The 22,320-nt window shown below is 42.7% G+C and overlaps 1 protein-coding gene across 1 annotated transcript in view; it reads right to left on the bottom strand.

The window, feature by feature from the left end:
• The window catches only part of TRPM7 (transient receptor potential cation channel subfamily M member 7), a 72,277-nt gene that overhangs the window by 30,120 nt on the left and 19,837 nt on the right, over positions 1-22,320 (bottom strand). Inside the window, 17 exon segments of the mRNA XM_048481851.1 lie at positions 1,640-1,868; positions 2,262-2,542; positions 3,555-3,689; positions 4,359-4,424; positions 4,427-4,510; positions 5,634-5,687; positions 7,574-7,708; positions 9,114-9,214; positions 10,239-10,311; positions 11,910-12,033; positions 12,262-12,436; positions 14,513-14,684; positions 16,007-16,131; positions 17,360-17,573; positions 18,818-19,016; positions 19,872-19,910; positions 21,942-22,021. Of these exon segments, the coding sequence (XP_048337808.1) occupies positions 1,640-1,868; positions 2,262-2,542; positions 3,555-3,689; positions 4,359-4,424; positions 4,427-4,510; positions 5,634-5,687; positions 7,574-7,708; positions 9,114-9,214; positions 10,239-10,311; positions 11,910-12,033; positions 12,262-12,436; positions 14,513-14,684; positions 16,007-16,131; positions 17,360-17,573; positions 18,818-19,016; positions 19,872-19,910; positions 21,942-22,021 (2,286 nt within the window).

Below are 22,320 nucleotides of genomic sequence, written 5' to 3'. Positions count from 1 at the left end.
CTTTGGGGTGGGGGGAATGGAAATTGCACTTAGCTGAATTGGTTAACAGACCAAAGATCCAAAACTCAAGAGAGTAATAATTTTTATTACAGCCAAGTAATAGAGCACCCCAAAGCAGTGAACAAGCTTTCAAGTATCCTAGAACTCTTCCGCAGGATGGACGGTAAGCAAAAAAGGAGGGATGAAGGAAGGCCGTAATCCTGTGCAGTAATAATGACTAATGAGGAGAGAAGGCAGCATGGTAGAGCCTGATCTTGTCAGGTCTGTGGTTGGATGGGAGACCACCAAGGAAGGCGCTGCAAACCACCTCTGCCTCTCAACTGCCTCAAACGCCCCTTTCTGGGGTCACTATAAGCCGGCTGCAACTTGACGGCACCTCACACACAACAACCACTAATTTCAGCAGGAGTTACTTCTAAGTAAAAATATGCAGAAGTGTGCTATAAACCTATGTCACACCTCCAAATCTCCATCTCAGGACTGTTAACAATTTGCAAACTGCAATTGCCCATCATGCTTAGCAATATCTTTTCTTCCCTCCTCCTCCCGAACCCTCCCCCCCCATCCCGCCCCAGCCTCAAGAAGAGTTCTAGGAAATTTTAAGGCTTGCTCACTAATTTATAGCGCTTTAGCTAATTGTAACAAACATTACACGTCTGTCACTTGTGTGTGTGTGTTTAAATTCATCGAGGACATACAGAACTCCAAAATATCAAAGGAGAAAATATCTGTGATCTCTAAAACCTTGCCAAACCAAACGGGTTCGAATAGATTTTTCTTTCATGATATTTTGCTGTCACCTTCGGCCAACACGCCTTTACCGGAACCAGTCTTGCTACATCTGTTTAGAAGCTAAAAATTCTGTGTCTCTAAGCAGTAAAAATAGGTGTTACTCTTAGTTCACTGGCAAGCCAAGTGAGAGAGGACAGGTTAGTACGCCCGACAGACAAGAGCACATCATGTTTTAAAACGATGCTTGAGGATTTTTGCCATGTGACACAGCAATTTCCACGGAATTATTGTTTGCAGTGTGATACAGGGGGTAAATTTTCAGTTTGACGATCAGAGAGAAATGCTGCTCTTGTCTTGGTTAATCAAGGCTACATGGCTTGGTTTACGAGTGTCCTTCTGAAAACTTACACCCGCTCGCTTCCTGCTGGCTTGTCTGCCTTCTACTAACCTTCCAACTTGTACATGTTTGTGTCAGTAAACTACAAATATGAACCAGTTTCTACATGGTGTTTTACTTTACTACCTGAAGGAAAGCATAATGGCATTTCAATTTTAAACAAGGCGTTTTCAGTCTGTTAATGTTTCACCACTAAATATTTTTTTTAGTAGCAGATTAGTTTCTCATGAAGATCTAGAGATCCACCTCTGGTTAAAGGCTTACTTGCCTGGTTTCTGCCTTCTACCTTTCTGTACCTTTTTTAAAAAGATAATAAAGCATCAACAAAAGAGTTATTGTTGCATTCCCAATACCACCTTCAGACTTGATTTTAAAAAGTTTTATTTAACCTTACACAAAGACTATTCTGATGATGACTTGATAAGGCTGTGCACTCAAAGTACTGCTCAGTTAACTAACAAAGAAAATACACGATGAAGACTATGAAGACAAATTTGCGGGACTAATTACCTTGTACCATGAATTCTTTCTCATATTCAGTCTTCCCATCCACATATCAGACAACAACATTTGCGTGCACGTATGAGCAACAAAAGGCCGAAGCCGTGAAGACACTGCTAGCTTAAGGCGGGTGGAATTACTCCAGTTTTTTAGCTCGTAAGTTAGCAATTTCATAGCCATCGTTTCATCTTGCCGGAACGAATGTTCTAATAGCTCAACGGCCAGCTGTCCAAAGTCACTGGGGGGAAAAGAATCACACACGTGTTAGAGCAGTGTTTTCCAACCTGTGAATCGGGACCCAAAAGTAGGTTGCAAAGCCTCTGAAAGTGGGTCACAGGCCAGCAGAGGTGTATCTAGGGAAAATGTAGCCCAGTGCAAAATCTGAGCTTTCTGGGCCCCCCGCCCCATGCCCCTGTATAAATACAGTATATTTAAAACAAGTTGCAATCCTCATAAATGAATTCGTTTTCCATTTACAGAAAGGGAAAATGAATTCATTTATAATGACTTTACAACTTCGTTATATCATTTACGCCTTGGGAAAATCCACTGAAGAAAACATGCCTGAAAAGACATGTGAATTTTACATCGGTAGCTCAGGCCACGTATAACAAGACAGAAGGGTGTTTACTCGCAATACTGTTTGAGTTCTTCCGAGGTATCGTCAACAAGGTCACTTTGTTTTGCTTCGTAGGCCATGGAGCGGTAGAGCTTGGAGGCCACTAAAGCTTTGGCCATGGACTCCTCCCCGTGTTGCCAGAAGAAGAGGGCCATTTTCTGCCTTTTCATTAGCACCGCCCAAAGCAGCAGCTCATTAAGAGGGCAAGGAAAGCGCCTTGTTTCCGGGTCATCGATATCTACTATGTCGTCTTTGGTTTTTTTCTTTTTTCCTTCTTCTGCAACAGTGTCGCCCTTTAAAACAAATTAAATCGAAAGAAAACTAATGTAAGGGTTACGTGGAATAAGGAAATGTCAGCCCATGCAATGTAAATGTCTGAAAAAAACAGATTCTGGAAACCATGAGTGAAATAAGAGGATATGTTACCCCACAAAATCCAGAAATAGAACTTGAGATATTTCAAGATTATCCATGGATGCTCAGAATATGAATTAATTATGTCTGTTTTGACAATAAGAGATGAATAAAAGGAGAATCACAAACGGTAGCTGATAGGAGCCAGGGAAGTGAGGCGTAGCTTGCACGGGCCTGTGCACCGTGTAATTGGCGAGGGGCATGGCAGGGACATTCCAGGGCATGTGGCAGGGGCATAGGGCACACACGTGCGCTGGGCACAGTTCCCCCTCGCTACAGGTCCGATCACAAGCATTGACAATTGCCATTTTCACCACTGATCACAGACTGGTCTAACAGAGCTTGGATTGTGGCTGTGTTAACAAAAATGGTTTTGGGTGCTGTGTGGTTTCCGGGCTGTATGACCATGTTCTAGCAGCATTCTTTCCTGACGTTTCGCCTGCATCTGTGGCTGGCATCTTCAGATGGATCTGAAGTTCCAGCTTACAGATGCAGAAATAACGTCGAGGAAAATACTGCTAGAACTACTGTTCCTCCCCTTACAGCCCGGAAACCATAACATAAGCAATGATACCCGCGATTCGAGTGAAAAGCCAACCCGACAATACAAAAATGGTTTTACTCTGGAAGCAGCCACAGAAAGAACTCACAGTGCATGAAAAAGTGAATATCATTTACTGATCTCTGGAACAGTGAACTGAATTATAACGCATGGCAATATGAATTGACCGAACTGTTAAATTAAAATGCTTGATTATTTTAAAAATATAAAACGCTATTTAAGTAAGTCTCTTCACATTGCTGAGAAAATTCTGAAAAGGCAAAAGCCCTGGATCCCCAATACCTAAGTTATCTTCCCTGGAAGTGCTATTGTATGATGTATACTCCTACCTTTGGTTTGTAAGGCTGCGCAGTTTTGATGAAGTGGTTGTGCCGCATTTTCTCCTTTTTATCTGCCCTGTTACCAAAAGGTTCGTGGTTTTTACGCAATTGAGGGGTGCCGCTTGCAGCATTTCGCCCAGACCTCTAAAAATTAGAATGTTAAACCGAGACAGGGAGAAAATCACAAATGAAATTTTAAACAAAAATTACCTGTAAGATGGCGCTGATAAATGAAGTTTTTCTGGGTGTAAGGAGTTAGGACATGCCAGGCTGGTAGCGGAGGCTACAGAAAGCACCCAGTTCAACACCTCCTCACATCAGCTATGAGTTCACTGCCTGACATTTGGAAAATGTCAGTCTCCCCAACCTCAGCCCCCATTCCAAAACACAGGGGTAGGCTGGGATTACTGCTTGTTGTAAGGTTTGTTGAGATAGTGAATGAAAAAATGCTGCAGAATGTCCCAATTACCAACATCGTTAAGAGAGAGCCAAGCAGCACTGACTTAACATCTCTCCCCATCAAAGCAGCAACCCGGACTTAAAAGCTTATCTTTGGCTAAGATTGGCCTTTCAGATGAGCATTTTATACGCATGTTTCCTAAAGTGCACTAAGCATAACTACATTGGCAACAGTTCCACAAGTTAAAGCTGCGGCTTTCACTAAAAAAAACCTTCTAGAGGTTTTAAGGCAAATTCTCTTCTTGGAAGCCTCTTTATGCTATGCAATTCGGATTGCTGGAAATTTTAAATACACTTGAGATTCTGAAGCAGTACGTTAAGTTTTTGTCCCGCCGAACTAAGGAAACCACCTACCCGATTGCTGCCGCTGAGACTGTTGTACACCACTCTGAGTTAGCTTCCGTAAAATGTTAATGCGCGATGCATCTGTAGGTTCCTCCCATCAAATATTCGATAACCAGCCCCACATCAATCAACGTGAGTTTGTAACCTGGAGGAAGGTTTCCCTGGAAGCAAGACAGTAAGAATTGAGAATACTTGAAACCACTCAGCCTCTGCCCATCATTTTCATGTGTATGTTATCAGGAGGAGGAGGAGGAAGAGGAGAAAAGAGTTTGGATTTATACTTCACCTTTCTCTCCTGTAAGGAGACTCAAGCTCCTTTCTCCTCCTCTCCCTGCAACGAAATAGACCGCGTGAGGTGAGTGAGACTTGAGGCTCCAAAAAAAGAACTGCTGACTAGCCAAGGTGCCACCCAGCAGGAGATAATAGTCAGTGCAGAAACCATCCCTGATTGCCAGATCGACTCTGAAAGCCACTCAGGTAGGTGGAGGAGTGGGGAATCAACCCCAGTTCTCCTGATTAGAAGCCATCCGCTCTTAACCACTACACCACACTGGCTATGTAAGGCTACATAGCCTTGGACCAAACCTGCCTAATCCCATTTTACCCAAATAATTTTACAGACTGTTTTATTCAAATGTAAGCCTCCTCCCCCAGATAAAATGGAACATACTTCTAAGTAAGCATATACAGAATTGAAACCCTTGTTCATATTTCATCATTTCATGAACATAAAGCAGGAGCAGCAGTGGCGTAGTGGCTAAGAGCAGGTGCACTCTGATCTGGAGGAACCGGGTTTGATTCCCAGCTCTGCCGCCTGAGCTGTGGAGGCTTATCTGGGGAATTCAGATTAGCCTGTGCACTCCCACACATGCCAGCTGGATGACCTTGGGCTAGTCACAGCTTTTCAGAGCTCTCTCAGCCCCACCTACCTCACAGGGTGTTTGTTGTGACGGGGGAAGGGCAAGGAGATTGTAAGCCCCTCTGAGTCTCTTACAGGAGAGAAAGGAGGGGATATAAATCCAAACTCTTCTTCTTCTTCTAACCATTAATAATTTCCAGACAACATTCAAAGTGTACGCTATGCTAAACAGTTCTGTAAGGGACAGGAACGAAAGAAATTAAACTACTTTGAAGTTTCCCATCATGGTTACTACAAAGAGTAGTTGAAACTCTTTTAGAAACATCATTACATGCGCGATGGGGAAGGGGGGGATGAGTTAACATTTATTTTCTTGTTTGAGTGTGTTTAAGCCATTCAAGTATTTTAGCCACTCAACGTCATACCTGTTTAACATCTCGAACAAGGTGAAACAGCGCTGGATTAGTTGGGCCTTGTTTCTTGAAGAGGAAAGAAGAAGAATGCAGACTCTTAGATATTTTGAGACATGCCACAAATACGCCAGCAGTGTACACAGAACATGTTGTATTAAAGATTCTAAAGGAGGGTTCTGCCAGGTAGCTGAATTCCATGGTGCCTGACAGTATTTCCCCTGGCACCTGCTGAGCTCTTTGGGAAGCAGGCGGGGCCAGTGTAAGGCAGGGCTTATTATTGGCTGCTCTCATTTGAGTGAAAGGACTATCCTCTGAAATAGAATCTGCAGCCATTGGAGGATCAGGAGGCACCTGGGCTTTCTCTAATTATTATGTGGTTCCATTCTCCCCTCTCTTCCTTCCCCTCCCCACTGCTTTACTTCCTTCCTTTTTATTCTCCAATGTCCTTCTCCCTCTCCCTCCCACCTTCCTTGTTTCCCTTTTATTGCCCTCTGCAATTCTTGCGCAAAGTACGTAATTTCATTCTCCCTCCTACGGCAGCCATTTTGGTTTGCCCACACCCGCTACGGAAACCACTTGGGGCAATGCTTGGCACCTCCTCAAAATTCTACAGGTGTTCACAGGCTTTAAAATGTTGGGGATCTCTACTCTAAGCTACCTGGAAAAACGTCTATCAAATAGAGATGCTCTCTCTAAGGCCCCTTCGGCACATGCAGAATAATGCACTTTCAATCCACTTTCACAATTGTTTGAAAGTGGATTTTGCTATTCCGCACAGTAAAATCTAGCTCCAAAGTACACTGGAAGTGGATTGAAAGTGCATTATTCTGCGTAACGGAAGAAAACTTATATATATAGCAACACAACGCTTTTGCTTGCAAGGTACTGTAACGACGACTTAGTTGAAGTTTTCAGAAGCAGTGCTTCAAAGTCTCTTATAGGCAGGCGTTAACTGAAGAAACGATCCTATGCAAATGACAAAAACTGTTTTTTTGAAATAATGTTCACCTCAGTGTTCTAGGCGCTCAAAACAATTACCCGAATTTCCCAGTCACATAAGGGAGGTTATTCAGAAGAAGACACAAGTAGGAAGCTTCTAGTGTCTAGCACAGGGGTCTGCAACCTGTGGCTCTCCAGATGTTCATGGACTACAATTCCGAATTGTAGTCCATGAACATCTGGAAAACAGCTATTATGTTCCTAGACAATCTAACAGGAAAAGCTCCTCCAAACATATATTCCCCCCTTCCCCGACCCGCCAGTTTTTCTTTACTAATTTTGAGATCAAACAACTGAAATCTGGGTAACATCTACAAACTCAGACCCCCACTTCATCCTAGTCTATCATAGCTTGAATTTTGTATCATCAAACTGCTTTTAACCTTCCAAACTGGGCTGTACTTATTAGCTCGGTACGAATTAATGCTTTAGATATGCTTTTCACCCTTCAACTATTTGACCCCTCCAAAGAGGCAGCGAGAACTGCCAGGGATTCCTTGCGCAATCTATAAACGAGAGACCGAGAAGATGATGTGCAGCAGCATTAAGTGAAGTGTGTTAAATAATTTATTCTACTTAAGCTTCTATCTTCAGTAAAAGCTTAATCTGGGATTCAGTTCCAGAGGACACAAGGGCCAGAAGCGTAGCTGGTCTGGTAGCTTCATCGGGGATAAATCCATCAATAGCTACTAGCCATAGTGAGCAAAGGCTATTTTACCTGCAAAAGCAATTCCTCTTCCCACCCTGAACTATCTAACTCAGGGGTCTGCAACCTGTGGTTCTCCAGATGTTCATGGACTACAATTCCCATCAGCCCCTGCCAGCATGGCCAATTTGGAGAGCCGCAGGTTGCAGACCCCTGATCTGACTACATAAAAATGTCCATACAACAGAAATTAGAAACATGCACTGGGGTGAAAAGATACCTTTCAAAAGAATTGTTGTAAACTTACAGTGTTGTAAAGCTCTTCCAGTCTGGGAATGGTAAGAAATTTGTGCATGCTTACTCCGTTCTCAATAAGCAGTTTCACAAAGGCAACTCGGTCCATCACAAGGGCATCTAACATAGCCTGCTCTAGAGATCCAACCTGAAGACAAGAGACCATGATCTTTATATTGAAATTAACTGACAAGCCTGCAACGATCTGCGTATCTCACAGATTGGGACATTCCCAACTTTGCCTTCCACTGAAGCTCTGAGTGAGTCCTCCAGCCTACATTTTGTTCCTGGGGGGTCACTGGACTGTCAAGAAGAGGAGGCTCTTACTCATACGATCTTCTTCTGTCCTAAATATGCGAGCATCAGATATTTGCTACCACAAGCTACATTTACTAATTTTCTCAGCCAATTCAGGAACTGCTCTACTTCTAAACAGTGAAAAAAACATAGAGATACTGGAAAAGACTGCAAAATTTCTTCTGCAAGTACTTAAGAATAACAGAATTGAACTTGATCCTGTTTTAATACTCATCTATTTGTATATTTATCCCTTTATTTTTTATGCCTAATAAAGGTTATAAGTTGAAGTTGAAGAAGAAGAACTGGATTTATATCCCCCCTTTCTCTCCTGTAGGAGACTCAAAGGGGCTTACAAACTCCTTTCCCTTTCCCCCTCACAACAAGCACCCTGTGAGGTAGATGGGGCTGAGAGAGCTCAGCAGAACTGTGACTAGCCCAAGGTCACCCAGCTGGCACGTGTTGGAATGTACAGGCTAATCTGAATTCTCCAGATAAGCCTCCACAGCTCAGGCGGCACAGCGGGGAATCAAACCTGGTTCCTCCAGATTAGAGTACACCTGCTCTTAACCACTACGCCACTGCTGCTCCTACAAGAAGAACAAGGAGAACAGTGTAGGAGGCAAAGCAAAGGGTCTGCCACAGGAATTAACACCCCCTTTTCTGAAAACTTAAGCGCCCCTTGAATCTTTGGAACTCTGTGGATGGATACAGGCTAAGAAAAAACAGAAGTCTGAAAACTAAGTAAGGAAAGGCAAAAGCAGCAAACGCCACGTTCTCCAAACATGAAATTCAAACACTGTTGAAACTCAGTAACTTTTACTAAAATGTTTTATTAAATTATTCAAAATAAAATGCACAGTAGTTCAGAGAGCAAGCTGTGAAACAGGACACCCATATCCCATTCTTCTCAGTTGTGCTCTCATAATTAACTGCTGCAGACATAATATTGCCTGCTCAACTGCAATTGGTTAGAAAAAAGTTTTAGTACAAAATGGGAATTGGTATGTTGCCACAGTTACAATCCTGAAGCATTCATTCTGCCCAGGACTTATGTTGTGTAGTTGTAAGATGTTTAAAAAAAACCCCTCAACCCTGAAGCTCTCTGGGGGATTTGGGCCTAACCTACCTTGCAGGGTTTGGGGGAAGATAAAAGGAGTTGTTTAGAAGGTACAATTCTTACTCAAAGCTATATCTACAGTATTAGCAGGCTGCTTCTTAACTGTAATTTTGCTTCTTCCGTCACATTTACTTACCAGCCACTGTTGGCCATACACAAAAACATGATTTTTGGCAATGTCGACTCGGTCCCAAGCAAGAGTAAGGACCAGCTGGTCAAATGCAGAAGCATTTGTTCCTAAAATGAAACCAAAACACAGAAAGCAGATCTGTATTTCAACAACTCATCTGAACAATCTTATGTTCACAAGTACCATTTCCTTTATCTCAACTATAAGATGTCGTTTTTATCATTATACTTTAGCAACAGAACCAGCTTATTACAAATCCACCTTGCAATGCCCTCTATAATTAAACACTGCAAAAAAATTTGAGTTGGAAAAGATTAAAACTTAAAACACACAATATGTAATTTCTAAGTTAGACAGACTCTGGCATTATTACTAAGGACAAGCAAAAAAGATGTATGCGTGTGTGCTCATTTTTGGGGGGGAATCTGCCAGGTTCAAAAGTTCTCTCATTTTCAACAATGTTTCAGGCAGCGAAAAAGAAAAAGAAGAAGAGTTTGGATTTATATCCCCCCTTTCTTTCCTGTAAGGAGACTCAAAGGGGCTTACAAACTCCTTTCCTCTCCCCTCCCCCACAACAAACATGCTGTGAGGTGGGTGGGGCTGAGAGAGTTCCGAAGAACTTTGACTAGCCCAAGGCCACCCAGCTGGCATGTGTTGGAGTGCACAAGCTAATCTGGTTCACCAGATAAGCCTTCACAGCTCAAGTGGCAGAGCGGGGGAATCAAACCCAGTTCTCCAGATTAGAGTGCACCTGCTCTTAACCACTACACCATGCTGGCTCTCGGAAAAAAAGGAGCCAAAGCATTTGCTACTAGCCTCATTCTGAAGCAGCCTTCTGGCCCTGGCAACAGTGTTTTTCTCATGTTCATCATGCAAAAGTAAGAAGAGCTGGGATCAGTGTTGTTAATGACAAAAAGGTATAGTTAAAATAAAGGGAGAAAATCCAGCAGCAGATGCTGAGTGGGGAATGAAACAGCAGCAGGAAAGGAAAGTAGCTTCTCCGTCTCCCTTGCTCCCCAAGGCAGAATGTCTCACCTGTAGCCACCGCTGCTGCAAACACATTCATGGGACCACATTCAGGGCAGCCCTAATTATTTATATGCTTTTAAAGTTGCTGGTTTTTCAACTGACCTTTTAGCAGCGCTGTAAGGATTGCAACATCGATATCTTGATGCTCATCAGACCCAATATGGAACACGGTGATCTGTAATAAACACATTAGCATTTTCGTATATTTTAACAGCTCCTCAACGTAATATATTATTTAATTTCTCGACCAAAGTAACCTTTAAAAATGAATAAAATAGAATCTTAGAAGCAGAAACAGCCCGCTTTATTTTATTCATGGTGTTTTCATTCTGCCTTTCAACATGAAAAGCTCTTGGGTGACTCTCAAAAAATAAGTGATAATATACAACCTAATATACTAACTCACACAAACCACAATAATAGCAGCAGCAGAAGTTGGCATCTAACAAAAACAGTGTATAAAATAAAACAGCAGCATTTAGAAGAGCAAAACGGAAACAATAAAGCATCACAAAACATAAATCTCAACATTATCTATATACAATATAGCAAATAAATATTACAGCATTAATAAGAACTAAAAAAATCAAACAGCAAATTAAAAAAAACATGACTATATAAAATAGGAATGTGGGAAAGAATGAGAAATTTGCAAACAGTCTGAGCAAAACAAATATATCTTTGCCTGTTGCCAGGAGTTCAAGGAACTCAGCACTAGGTGAAGAGCCAAGGAGGCAGCGTAAGAGGTGTAACAACTGAGAAGGCACGGCTTCTTTGCACCGACCCGCCTTACGTCAATTATGGGACGTAGATGGAGGAAGACCTCCGATGAAGATGCTGTTCTGAGCTGATGGGCAAGTATGTGCACAGTTTAAACCAATAAACCCTCACACAGTTAAGCACTTACGCCCAAAGATAAACAGAAATAAAACACACTTGACTGTTTCCCAAATTGTACCTGAAGTCTTTATGTCATGTACTTGGGATTGCAAAAATGGGAAAACCAAACGCTAATTCTCACTTCAACACAGCTTGCTAGACATGTATTCCACAACTGATCAGAAAAAAAACAGGTTTTATGAATTTGGTAAGGAAGCCCCTTGGTAGGTCTAAAGAACTTCTTTGAGGGCACTTTCGCACATGTAGAATAATGCACATTCAATCCACTTTCACAACTGTTTGCAAGTGGATTTTGCAATTTCACACAGTAAAATCCAGCTGAAAAGTGCACTGAAAGTGGATTGAAAGTACACTATTCTGCATGTGAGAAAGTAACCCTAATCACTTACCCCCTCCCACAAAAACCAGCACGCTACATCATACATCATTTCTGAAAAACTACTTTGAGGTTTGACAAAAGAAAGAGGAAGGATCTGCCATTCAACAAGGGGATGGATATTCAGGAAGCACCAGTCCAAAGCATGATTGGGTTCGTAACTCGTTAAGAAGATCTTTTAAATGCTGGCCACGATCCCAAGCAAGAAATACAAAAACCAAATTTCAGCAGTTGACAGAGAACCAAAATGAAAATCAATTACAAAAAGAGAAAAGGTAAGCATTTTTCAAAGCAGATCATTTGACCTGCAGAAAGAAAATTTGCCCTGGCCTCATAAATAAGTCAAAGTTATTTTTGTTTTTTTTAAGTCAGATTGCAGCTGTTATTTTTTTATCCCACATAGCTGGTGAGATTCCTCCTCATTTTCAAAGTGTTTATGGAAGAGTGTAATACTAACAAAGTGCTTCCTGAAGAAGGCAAAGCAGACAATGACTTACCAGTTCTTTTCTTTTCATGCACTCTAGCAGTGTTTGGAACAAGTGAACCGCTTCGCTCTGGCCAAAATTAAACGTCTTTTTGATGGTCGAAATTATTTCGAGTTCTGCCCCCTCAGGAATGCTTCTGAGAAAACCAGAAAGCCCAGTATTATTCACAGAAATATAGTATATTGCTTGGGTGCAAAGGGGGGGGGGGGGCTTTATGCAGCACCAAAACAAAACCTTATCCTCCAGTGGATAAGCCAAAAACCTTATCTTCCAGTGGATTCTAAGCCAAAAACACCTCTCAAGGAAGTGTGCTTCACTTCACAATGTGACGTATTCATAGCACCGGACGTTTCAACAGGCTTACCCTCCTTCTTCAGTTTGCTTATGGACATAAGCCAGGATGTCTGCAGCTCTGCCAGTCCCCTCGCAAACCACCACGGGCACTGGGGGGCTTTCCTGCAGGTAATCCAGAACAGTGAGGATAACGTTGGGACCACCTTCAAAGATGAGCGCCACGACAGGAACACCCTGGCCGATTCCTAAAGCAAGCAGGTAAAAGAAAATTACGTGTATCAATTACGCATACACAGTTCTTGGTCTCGAAAGAATAAGAAGAATCCTACTGTATTTTTAAAATTCAGAGAAGCAGAGTTACTATGTGGGCTGCATACACTCTGAAGTTAAAACACAAAATTAAAAATTTACATTCAAGCATGTTGGATTTTTCTGCACAGAGAAGCAGCTAGCACACTGATTAAAAAGGGTGAAAGAAAAAAGGGAATTACATTTAGGAGGAAGAGGAAGAAGAAGAAAAGGAGGAGGAAAAAGAAGAAGAGGAGGAGGAGGAATAGGACGAAGTTGGATTTATATCCTCCCTTTTTCTCCTGTAAGGAACTTACTAAGGACTTACAATCTCCTTTCCCATCTCCCCTCACAACAAACACCTTGTGAGATAGTTGGGGCTCAGAGAGCTGAGACTAGCCCAAATGGCATGTGTTGGAGTGCACAAGCTAATCTTGTTCACCAGATAAGCCTCCACAGCTCAAGTGGCAGAGCGGGGAATCAAACCCGGTTCTCCAGATTAGAGTGCACCTGCTCTTAACCACTACAACACGCTGGAGCCTGGGGAGGGACTCAGCAGAGTATAAAGTCATTGAGGTCATGCTGTAAAGCAATCATTTTCTCCAGGAGAACTGATCGATGTTAACTGGAAATCAGGCGTAGTTCTGAGAAATCTTCAGGCCGCTCCTGGAAGTTGGCAGCCGCACAACATAATTCCAGGCTCAACACATCCCCGTCAGTTGCACAAACAAGTTAAAATGCTGAGAAAGCCATTTTAAAAGCAGCTAATCATACACAAGGGCTTGAAGTGTGGTTTATCCCTGATGAAGACATAATTAAAATGCAGTCAAGTCAGCAGAGACACAGGCAGAACACAGGCACCGAAAACATGTCATAACATTGCACGGTAAAATGTAGCCCATAGGTACAATAAATGCAGAAGACGTAAGCACTCCTCCTTATCACCCACTTCATCAAAACGGATCTTTTGTTTGTAAGAACGTTAAGTAGTAAATGTGCAAACATAAGTTATCACTGATTAACAACGCAGTACGAAATGACGCCTTTAATACCAAGCTTCTACAGATGACAAAAAGCTCTGAAAAAACCCAGATCTTCCCCTCAGTCCCCTACAGGTACAAATTCACAAATTGCTTCTATCACCACCTCCACCCCAAGCAGAGAGCGGGCTCTGGGCATTACATAGCACCAAAAGAACCAACCACTTCTCCTTCATCTTTCCTGCACTTCTTCTTAATGACTGAAACCACCTCAGGGAAGTCAGTCAGAGGAGTAAATTAAAGTTTACACGTTCAGTAGAACTAAAGCTTTTCAAGGATTTTTCCATTTTCTACTGTAGGTGGAGAGTGGTTGCCTATGTAAATGCTCCCCCTCAAAAAAAAATCAACACAAAGGAAAATAAGCATACCAGCAACAAGACTTTGTGTAACTCTTCTCCACTTCGCTATTTTTCTAGGTGTAGAAGAGTTTGGATTTATATTCCCCCTTTCTCTCCTGTACGAGACTCAAAGGGGCTTACAATCTCCTTTCCCTTCCCCACTCAAAACAAACACCCTGTGAGGCGGGTGGGGCTGAGAGAGCTCCAAAGAGCTGTGACTCGCCCAAGGTCACCCAGCTGGCATGTGTTGGAATGCACAAGCTAATCTGATTCAGCAGGTAAGGCTCCACAGCTCAAATGGCAGAGAGGGGAATCAAACCCAGTTCCCCAGATTAGTGTGTACCTGCTCTTAACCACTACACTAAGCTGGCTCTTATTCTACATGTAGAAGTCAAACTATTAACCCCTAGTGGCCACTGTGGGTTTTCCAGAGGGTGGGTCATGGCTGAACAGATACAGCCACACAGTCTGGAAAAGGCACAGCAGCCAGCTGATTCCAGCGGTAAAAGAATTTGACAATGCAAATTAACCCCTACCTCACCTCCAGCTTGAAGTGACTCAAGTGTCACCACTTTACTGTGCATTTCTTTCAGAGTTCAACAAACCAAACAATAACAAGACCATGCCACAGCCAGGCTGCAAAACACCCACATACTTGCATGGATTCTTTGCAAATTGATTGTTTTTTCCAGTTCTCTTCGAAGTTTCACTTCTGCCCCATATTTTCCAACGGTTCCATCGTCCACCAGTATGAAATGGGAGTGAAGATTGTTAAGGACGTTTAATTTACTCAAAGGGTTCAGCAGGGTTTGATAGGGAGCAACCACCTAAATGTCAAACACGAACAAACAAGACCCCTGTAAAAATCCAGCAGAGGGCAAGGGGGAGATAAAACAAAATTGCTTTGAAGATCTGTTAGGTTTTAAAGGGTCTTTCAAGTCTGCTTCCTGCTTGTTCTGTTTATCAGTCAGCTGTGGCTCGAAAAGAAGCTGCACGGCTAAGCATGATTCCCCTGCCCCTGAGTGGGCTACTATTTCCACCATACCTCACTGAAAGCAAAGTAGATTGGTTTGATTCTGGCATGCCCAAAGTCAGGTTGGAACAGGCCCTTGGCACAGCAGGCATGAGGTACCCCCATTTACAAGACGAGTCTTTACAACACCAAGTCCAAAATGAAGAGGAAGAAGAAGAGTTTGGATTTATATCCCCCCCTTTCTCTTCTGTAGGAGACTCAAAGGGGCTTACAAACTCCTTTCCCTTCCCCCCCTCACAACAAACAAAGAGGCGGGTGGGGCTGAGAGAGCTCCGAAAAGCTATGACTAGCCCAAGGTCACCCAGGTGGCATGTGTTGGGAGTGCACAGGCTAATCTAGTTCCCCAGATACGCCTCCACAACTCAAAGAGCGGAGAATCAAATCTGGTTCCTCCAGAATATGTTAAAGTATTGGACTTGAATTCAGATCAAAGCCTCACACCCCAATCCAGAGGGGTGAATTCACTTATGGAGGCGGTGCAGGGCTGCACCCGTGGATTTGCCCTCGGGTGGTCTGGAGGCGTGGCTGAAGGAGAAAGTGACATTAGTTGGCTTCCACCCAGCCTCTGCTTGCCAGAACGCCAGCACCTTGGGCTTATGGCACCCTTCTGGTGGTGTAGGCCCATAGAGCCCCATGGAGGGAGGGCTTTTTGTTGGTGCAGAGGCTTTTTCTGTTTTTTGCCTCTCCATGGTGCCGAGAAGCTCTAGTAGGGTGGTGCCGAAGCAGTGCTGCCTCCTGCCGCTGGGAACTCTGGATTGGGCCATCAATGCAGTTATGAAGGACCCTTCATAATAGAAGAGTTTGGACTTTTACCCCACCTTTTTCTCCTGCAAGGAGACTCGAGGTGGCTTACAAGCTCCTTTCCCTTCCTCTCCCCACAACAGACGCCATGTGAGGTAGGTGGGGCCGAGAGAGTTCCAAAGAACTGTGACTAGCCCAAAGTCACCCAGCAGGAATGAAGGAATATAGAAACACATCTGGTTCACCAGATAAGCCTCCGCCATTTAGGTGAGGGAGTGGGGAATCAAACCCGGTTCTCCAGATTAGAATCTCTGAACCACTACACCACGCTGGCTCTCGATTAAAAGTACAAGTACAACAAATGGATCAGCTCACATCTCTCCCAACGAGGTCGTTTCTGTTTTCAATCACTCCCCACGAAGGTATTCCAATAGTGCAAATCTTTCGAGATGATCGAGAGGCGTGTTCCTTGAGGGCATCACCAACATGTTTCGCAACACCTGCCAAGAAACAAGGAACATCTCTAAGATTCTGTCCTATCAGCACAAACAAATCATCTGGACCAATTTACCACCTAAAAACCAGCCATGTCTATCAAACCGTCCTCAAAAGAATTCTGACCAGGCTTTCTGTGAAAACTTCCTAGGAAGGTTGGAGAATCCCTCAAATTTCCCTTGCCAGTCAGAAGTTTTACTGTAATTTAATCCCATTGCTGTACACAATGAGTGGTTATTTTCCTCCTTTAAAACACTTGTGGAGAAACTCGGTCAAGATGACCCCCTATGACCTTAATTTCCTCAACTAATCACACACTGTTCTTTCAGCCTTTTAAAAAAACCTTTTCTAAAAAGTTTGACTGGAAGCTTATGCGGTCGTGACGCATCTTAATTAAGACATTACCCAAAGTGATGTTCTTCGCAAGAAAAACACCAAAATATTGTGCCAAATATTGCACGCTATTTTTAGCTGTGGCAGCAACACCCATGCTCAAGTAAAAGGTGTCTATCAACAATATCGAGCCACATCTAAAACTGAAAAAAACAACCGACATGTTTTAGCCAATTCTGAAATATTACTGAATGGATCGCCTTTACGTGTTGAAGATACAAATACGTAAACACTAAAGCTGAGATTTTAGCTTTCCCATATACAAGGCATTCAAAAGAATATGAACCGAATCTTCCAAAGGCAGATCCATAATATGTACCTATTCACATTCTTTATTTATTTATTTATTCTTTAGATTTTTACACCGCCCTATCCCCAAGGGGCTCCTGTTTTTCAAGAGGGAAAAAAATCTCAAAGGGGCTAATGAACATGAATATAAAGTAATGAGATTAGGCCAATGGAAGGACTCTGTCCTCTCTCCTAAAAGTTTTAGCGGGGACCCAGTTTAGTGTTACACTTTGGTCTGAGGTCAGTTATTGGTATTAACATCTATGAGGTCTTTTATCCTGTGGGAATCATAGAGTTGGAAGAGACCCCAAGGGCCATTAAGTCCAACCCCCTGCAATGCAGGAACACAAAATCAAAGCACTCCTGAAGGTACAGTGAAAAGTGTTGCAACTTTAGTAGTATATATGCAAGGCTCAGATCTTGTATGGTGGATTATAACGTTACACCAAGGCCCAATATTCCCTTTGTCATTCATGGTTTCCAAGGCTGCTACCTCCCAGGTCCTGCACAATCGTTGCACCTATGCCATCTGGATACAGAGTCGAACATTACCTGTATTCACCCCTCCAGTTATAATCCAGGCTCCCGTCGTCACCGCAGCTTTAACAAGGCCTTTGCCGAGCAACTGTTTGATACGTGGGTGAAGCTCAAATTTCTGCATCCCTCCGTGAACGGAGATAACAAGCTTGGGCAGTTCCATCTGCCATTCTTTAAGCATAAGCTGGAGGATGGCTTCAGGTTTGGTATCATAGGACAACCGCACATACTGACAACCGAAGAATTAGGAAGTGTTAGCCACCTTCACATGACGTAACAATGCAAACATAATAAAACACTTTTTGTGCAGGATAAGATGCAAGATAAGAATGAGATGCGGGGATGAACAGGTGCTCTTCCCACATCTGTAATTTCTAAGGGGAATTTCAGAACCCGCTGCAAGATTTTGAACAATATACACCTCTGCAGAAATAATGTTCCAAAACTTGGATTTTAATGACTCGCTTACTTCATCATATTCTGTCTGCAAATATCAGGAAAAAAACCAATGAAAAGCCAGAGCCATATACCAAAGTAGAATTTATTAAGCTCACTGCAGCATGCGGTCATACAGAATAGTTCAGAGTCAAATTATGACTTCTGCAAACCAAGAAGTAAAAAAAAGAGAGTTGGAGAGAATGGAATGCATTCGGACCACAGACCCGGTGCACGCTGCCTTTCCCCCTGTAATAAAAGGGGAAAGGGAAAGCCAAAATCTCTGCTATGAAAACCAAAAGACCAAAACACATGCTAAGATTTGTAGAAGACCATCCTTTTGTAGAAGACAGATGACAAAAATTGGAAGAGTTGATAATCATACTGAGAAAGAGGCGGATTTATCCTTCTTGCTTGTCAAGGGACAGAATGCCAACAGTCCACAACTCCATTCATGTCAAAAATTGCAGATTACTCAGACAGAAAATGAGTTTCAGTAATGGATACGGCTTCAATCGAGCAGCCGCTGTGTCCCTTAAGGCACAAGTCAGTCACGTGAGAACTTGATTTCTCTATATGCTATCACTTCTATGGCTGGGTGCTTCACTTGAACATTTCATTTTATTTTTAGATTTGTACCCCACCCATCCCCGAAGGGCTCAGGGCAGCAATTTTTTTTACAAAAGTACCTACCAAGCCCAGGATGAGAAGAAGAGTTGGATTCATATCCCCTCTTTCTCTCCTGCAAGGAGACTCAAAGGGGCTTACAAACTCCTTTCCCTTCCCCCCTCACAACAAACACCCTGTGAGGTAGGTGAGAGAGCTCAGAAGAACTATAACTAGCCCAAGGTCACCCAGATGGCATGTGTTGGAGTATACAGGCTAATCTGAATTCCCCAGATAAGCCTTCATAGCTCAAGCGGCAGAGCAGGGAATCAAACCCAGTTCCTCCAGATTACAGTACACCTGCTCTTAACCACTACACCACTGCTATTAGGTGACAAACACGTGTGGGGCATTGGGAAATGTGAAACCTACCTTAGCTCGGTAAGAATGAGACCCTCCTTGGAAGTTAATGACTCCATAAGCATCTGTTGGACTCTGTTCTGTATGTTTTTCCACTGACCATTCTTCTATCTCCTGATTGAAATTTTCACCCAATTTCACATCTGAATATTTCATGGCAAGACTTGCTGTGAAGCAAGCATGTTGCCGGACCAAACGGCCGCAGCAGCACCTGTAGAGAATTGCAACAAGCCAGGGAATTAATGTTATTTATTTAAAAAATATTTGCACGCCACTTAGTCCATTTTAGCTGTCTCACGCACTTCACATCAAAACGACAACAGACAATAAAATTAATCACCGGCACACGACTTTAAACACAGCAAATAAAAAAACTTCAACACACACACACACACAAACAGCAGATAACCACAGCCAAAAAAAGAGAGAAATTCAACCAAAAGGCAGATGAAACTGAAAGATTTTCACCTGAACCTGAAAGCAGGCAATGAAGATGCCAGGTGGACCTCTCAGGGGATGTGTGTTCCAGAGATACAGCACCACCACTGAAAAGGTCCTATACCTGGTCACCACCTATCTCACTTCCATGGATGGGAGCATCTAGAGAAGACCTCTGAAGAAGTGAACAGGCAGATTCACACCAGTGGAAAGGCCCTTCAGGCACGTTTGGCCCAGACATTGCAGGGCTTCAAAAATCAAATCTGGCTTTGAATTAGGCCCGGAAACAAACTAGAGCTTATGCAGAGCTTGAAATACACGGTCACTGTGGCACTTTCTTAGCAATATCCTTGCTGTAGTATTTTGGACTACGTGCTGTTCCCAAGAGCTCCTCAAATGCACCCCTAAATAGTAAGCACTACAGCAGCCAAAACCTGCATGTAACCAGAAGAGGATAAACATTGTGAGATCTACCCCATTTTCCCCAGTTGAATAAGTTTCCATGCATTTCGTTTCCAGTTATGTTCAAATACCATAGCCAATTTTCTAACATTTCACTAACATCAAAGCACAGCTGCATATTTCAGAGACCAAATTAAAGGGGTAAATTGAACAGAGTTCTACTTACCTGACAAGTTGCTGACAAATCTGACATCCTGGGAGACATCTGTCAAAAAATACAAGACAGTATTTTAGCACTTTGCCCTCCTCACCTTCACACCCAAGAATCTATGCCTTGATATGAAGAAGATTGTCCTTAAATATTTATGTTTCCACTTCTTATAGTTTACCACAATTTTTTTTACATTTATAATTGTGGGAAAAGGCTCTAAAGAGAAAAAGCACTCATTGTCTACTGGTATAATTTTGTAAAGGTGTTCAAGAAGTAAAATGGCTGCTTATACGGATACAAAATAAGTATCACTATGCCTTTAACAGTGCAATCCTAAGCAGAAACCAATGTGTTCAGAAGGGTAGAACACTGTTTAGAACTGCTCTGTACAAGAAAACATGATGTGGTCATGACAAGCCACGAACCTTCATGGCTTGTGACAAGCCATGAAACTTTTTGGATCATGGCAAACCATGAACCTTCATGGCTCATGACTAGCTCATGACTTCATGGGTTTTCAATGCAACCATGACCTTCAGTTGGCAGTCCCCATTTTTATGCTGAAATGTATACTGACTGCAAATTCCTCACAAACTGCTCATATTCAGAAATCACAAGAAACATTCGTTTGCCCACTGGAGGCTAAGACCAGCCTCTTCTTGTGCTTGTATGCTCCCTCACAACTTGTTCCTCTCTCCTCCCCTCACACATAAGAACATATGCTAGATCAGACCAGAGTCCATCTAGTCCAGCTCTCTGCTACTTGCACTGGCCCACCAGATGCCTTTGGGAGCTCACATGCAGGATGTGAAAGCAATGGCCTGCTGCTGCTGCTGCTGCTGCTCCCGAGCATCTGGTCTGCTAAGGCATTTGCAATCTCAGATCAAGGAGGATCAAAATTGGTAGCCATAGATCAGGGGTAGGGAACCTGCGGCTCTCCAGATGTTCAGGAACTACAATTCCCATCAGCCTCTGTCAGCATGGCCAATTGGCCATGCTGGTAGGGGCTGATGGGAATTGTAGTTCCTGAACATCTGGAGAGCCGCAGGTTCCCTACCCCTGCCATAGATTGACTTCTCCTCCATGGACCACAATGGAATGTTTCCTGTCTTCAAAACCCTCCAAAAGCCAGTATGCTGTGACATACAAACAGAAGTAAAACTGGAGTTCTTTTCTTACCCACAAACTTCAATTAAACCTTAATCCAGAATCCCAGTTTTGCTTTTGTGAGAAGGGGAAAAAAATTCCCACACATCTGAATTAGGATGTCACAACAAAATGGGAGTTTGAGCGAAGACTTCCCATACTTGGAAACGCTTAGTCATGCTCCATATATGAGGCGATTGTGGAAGGGGGTGCATAAGAACATCAGAACAAGCTGTGTCCGAGATCATCACAGGCAAATAGGCTTTCAATGATGTCAGAAGGAGGCCATTGTTAACCCAGGTTTGCCACAAATTATACATTCCATAGGGAGCTGCAACCAATCACCTGGATGAATGTCCCTGTATGAAGTATGTGTTTACTGCATTAACACTTTGGATTTATACAGGCATATTTCAAATTTTAGGTCAATCTTTTTTGGAAGTGTGATGAAGCCATTATTGTCTGGGGTGAAAAACGAGAAAAGGGTCAAGAGGCGACCTAGAATTGTGCTTCCGGAAAGGAAAAGATGCTCACAAGAATAAATAAACGGGCTTTACAAATTATCTTTTCTTTTCCTTGGAGCAATTCCTATCTTTATTGAGGAATCTTTTTTGCTTCATTAAGTTTCATTCACAGGAGCACTGTACCACAGCAAAGTGCTGGCTGGGAAAAACTCAACATCAGCTTCTCAATTACCCATTCCACATTTGCAAATTTTCCATGCATTTCAGCCCGATCGTAGCAAAATCTTCTCAGGCTCGAAGGATTCATGAACTGCAGTAAACTCGCTGTGACACTTTTTACAAACTAGAACAATTGCTGGCTAGATCTCGTTCAACTGTAAACAGATTCTGAGAAGCTGACATTCGGGTTTTCCCAGAATGAACAAATATTTCTGCTAGTCTATACAGAGAAACCCTGTACCGTTTTATAATTTACCTGTGAGGGTCCTTTGAACTTGGTATAATATACACACATTCCCGCTTGGTAAAAGTATTTTCTATCCAAGATTTCTGGGACTGCAAAGTAAGATATTCCGAGTGTCAGACACAAATATTGTCAAGCATAATTTAAAACAGCATTTTACAGAGCACACTCTTATAGGGTCAATCCATTTTTACCGGCAACAGATTAATTCTTTGCTGCGTATTTTGGTTCAACAGTTCACACATTCACTGAACCAACAGGATCGAAGCACAAATTAGTAGCCACCACATTTCAAGGTCTGTGAAATGTCCAAAAAAGCTGTCAAAAAGTTTTTTAAAAAAAATCTGTACAATTGAAGGTGTGGAAAGCCTGAGGGAGAAAACGCACGCCA

The sequence above is a fragment of the Sphaerodactylus townsendi genome, linkage group LG17 (assembly GCF_021028975.2).
Source record: "Sphaerodactylus townsendi isolate TG3544 linkage group LG17, MPM_Stown_v2.3, whole genome shotgun sequence".
Lineage (NCBI taxonomy): Eukaryota > Metazoa > Chordata > Lepidosauria > Squamata > Sphaerodactylidae > Sphaerodactylus > Sphaerodactylus townsendi.
This window is presented reverse-complemented; position numbering and strand designations above follow the sequence as displayed.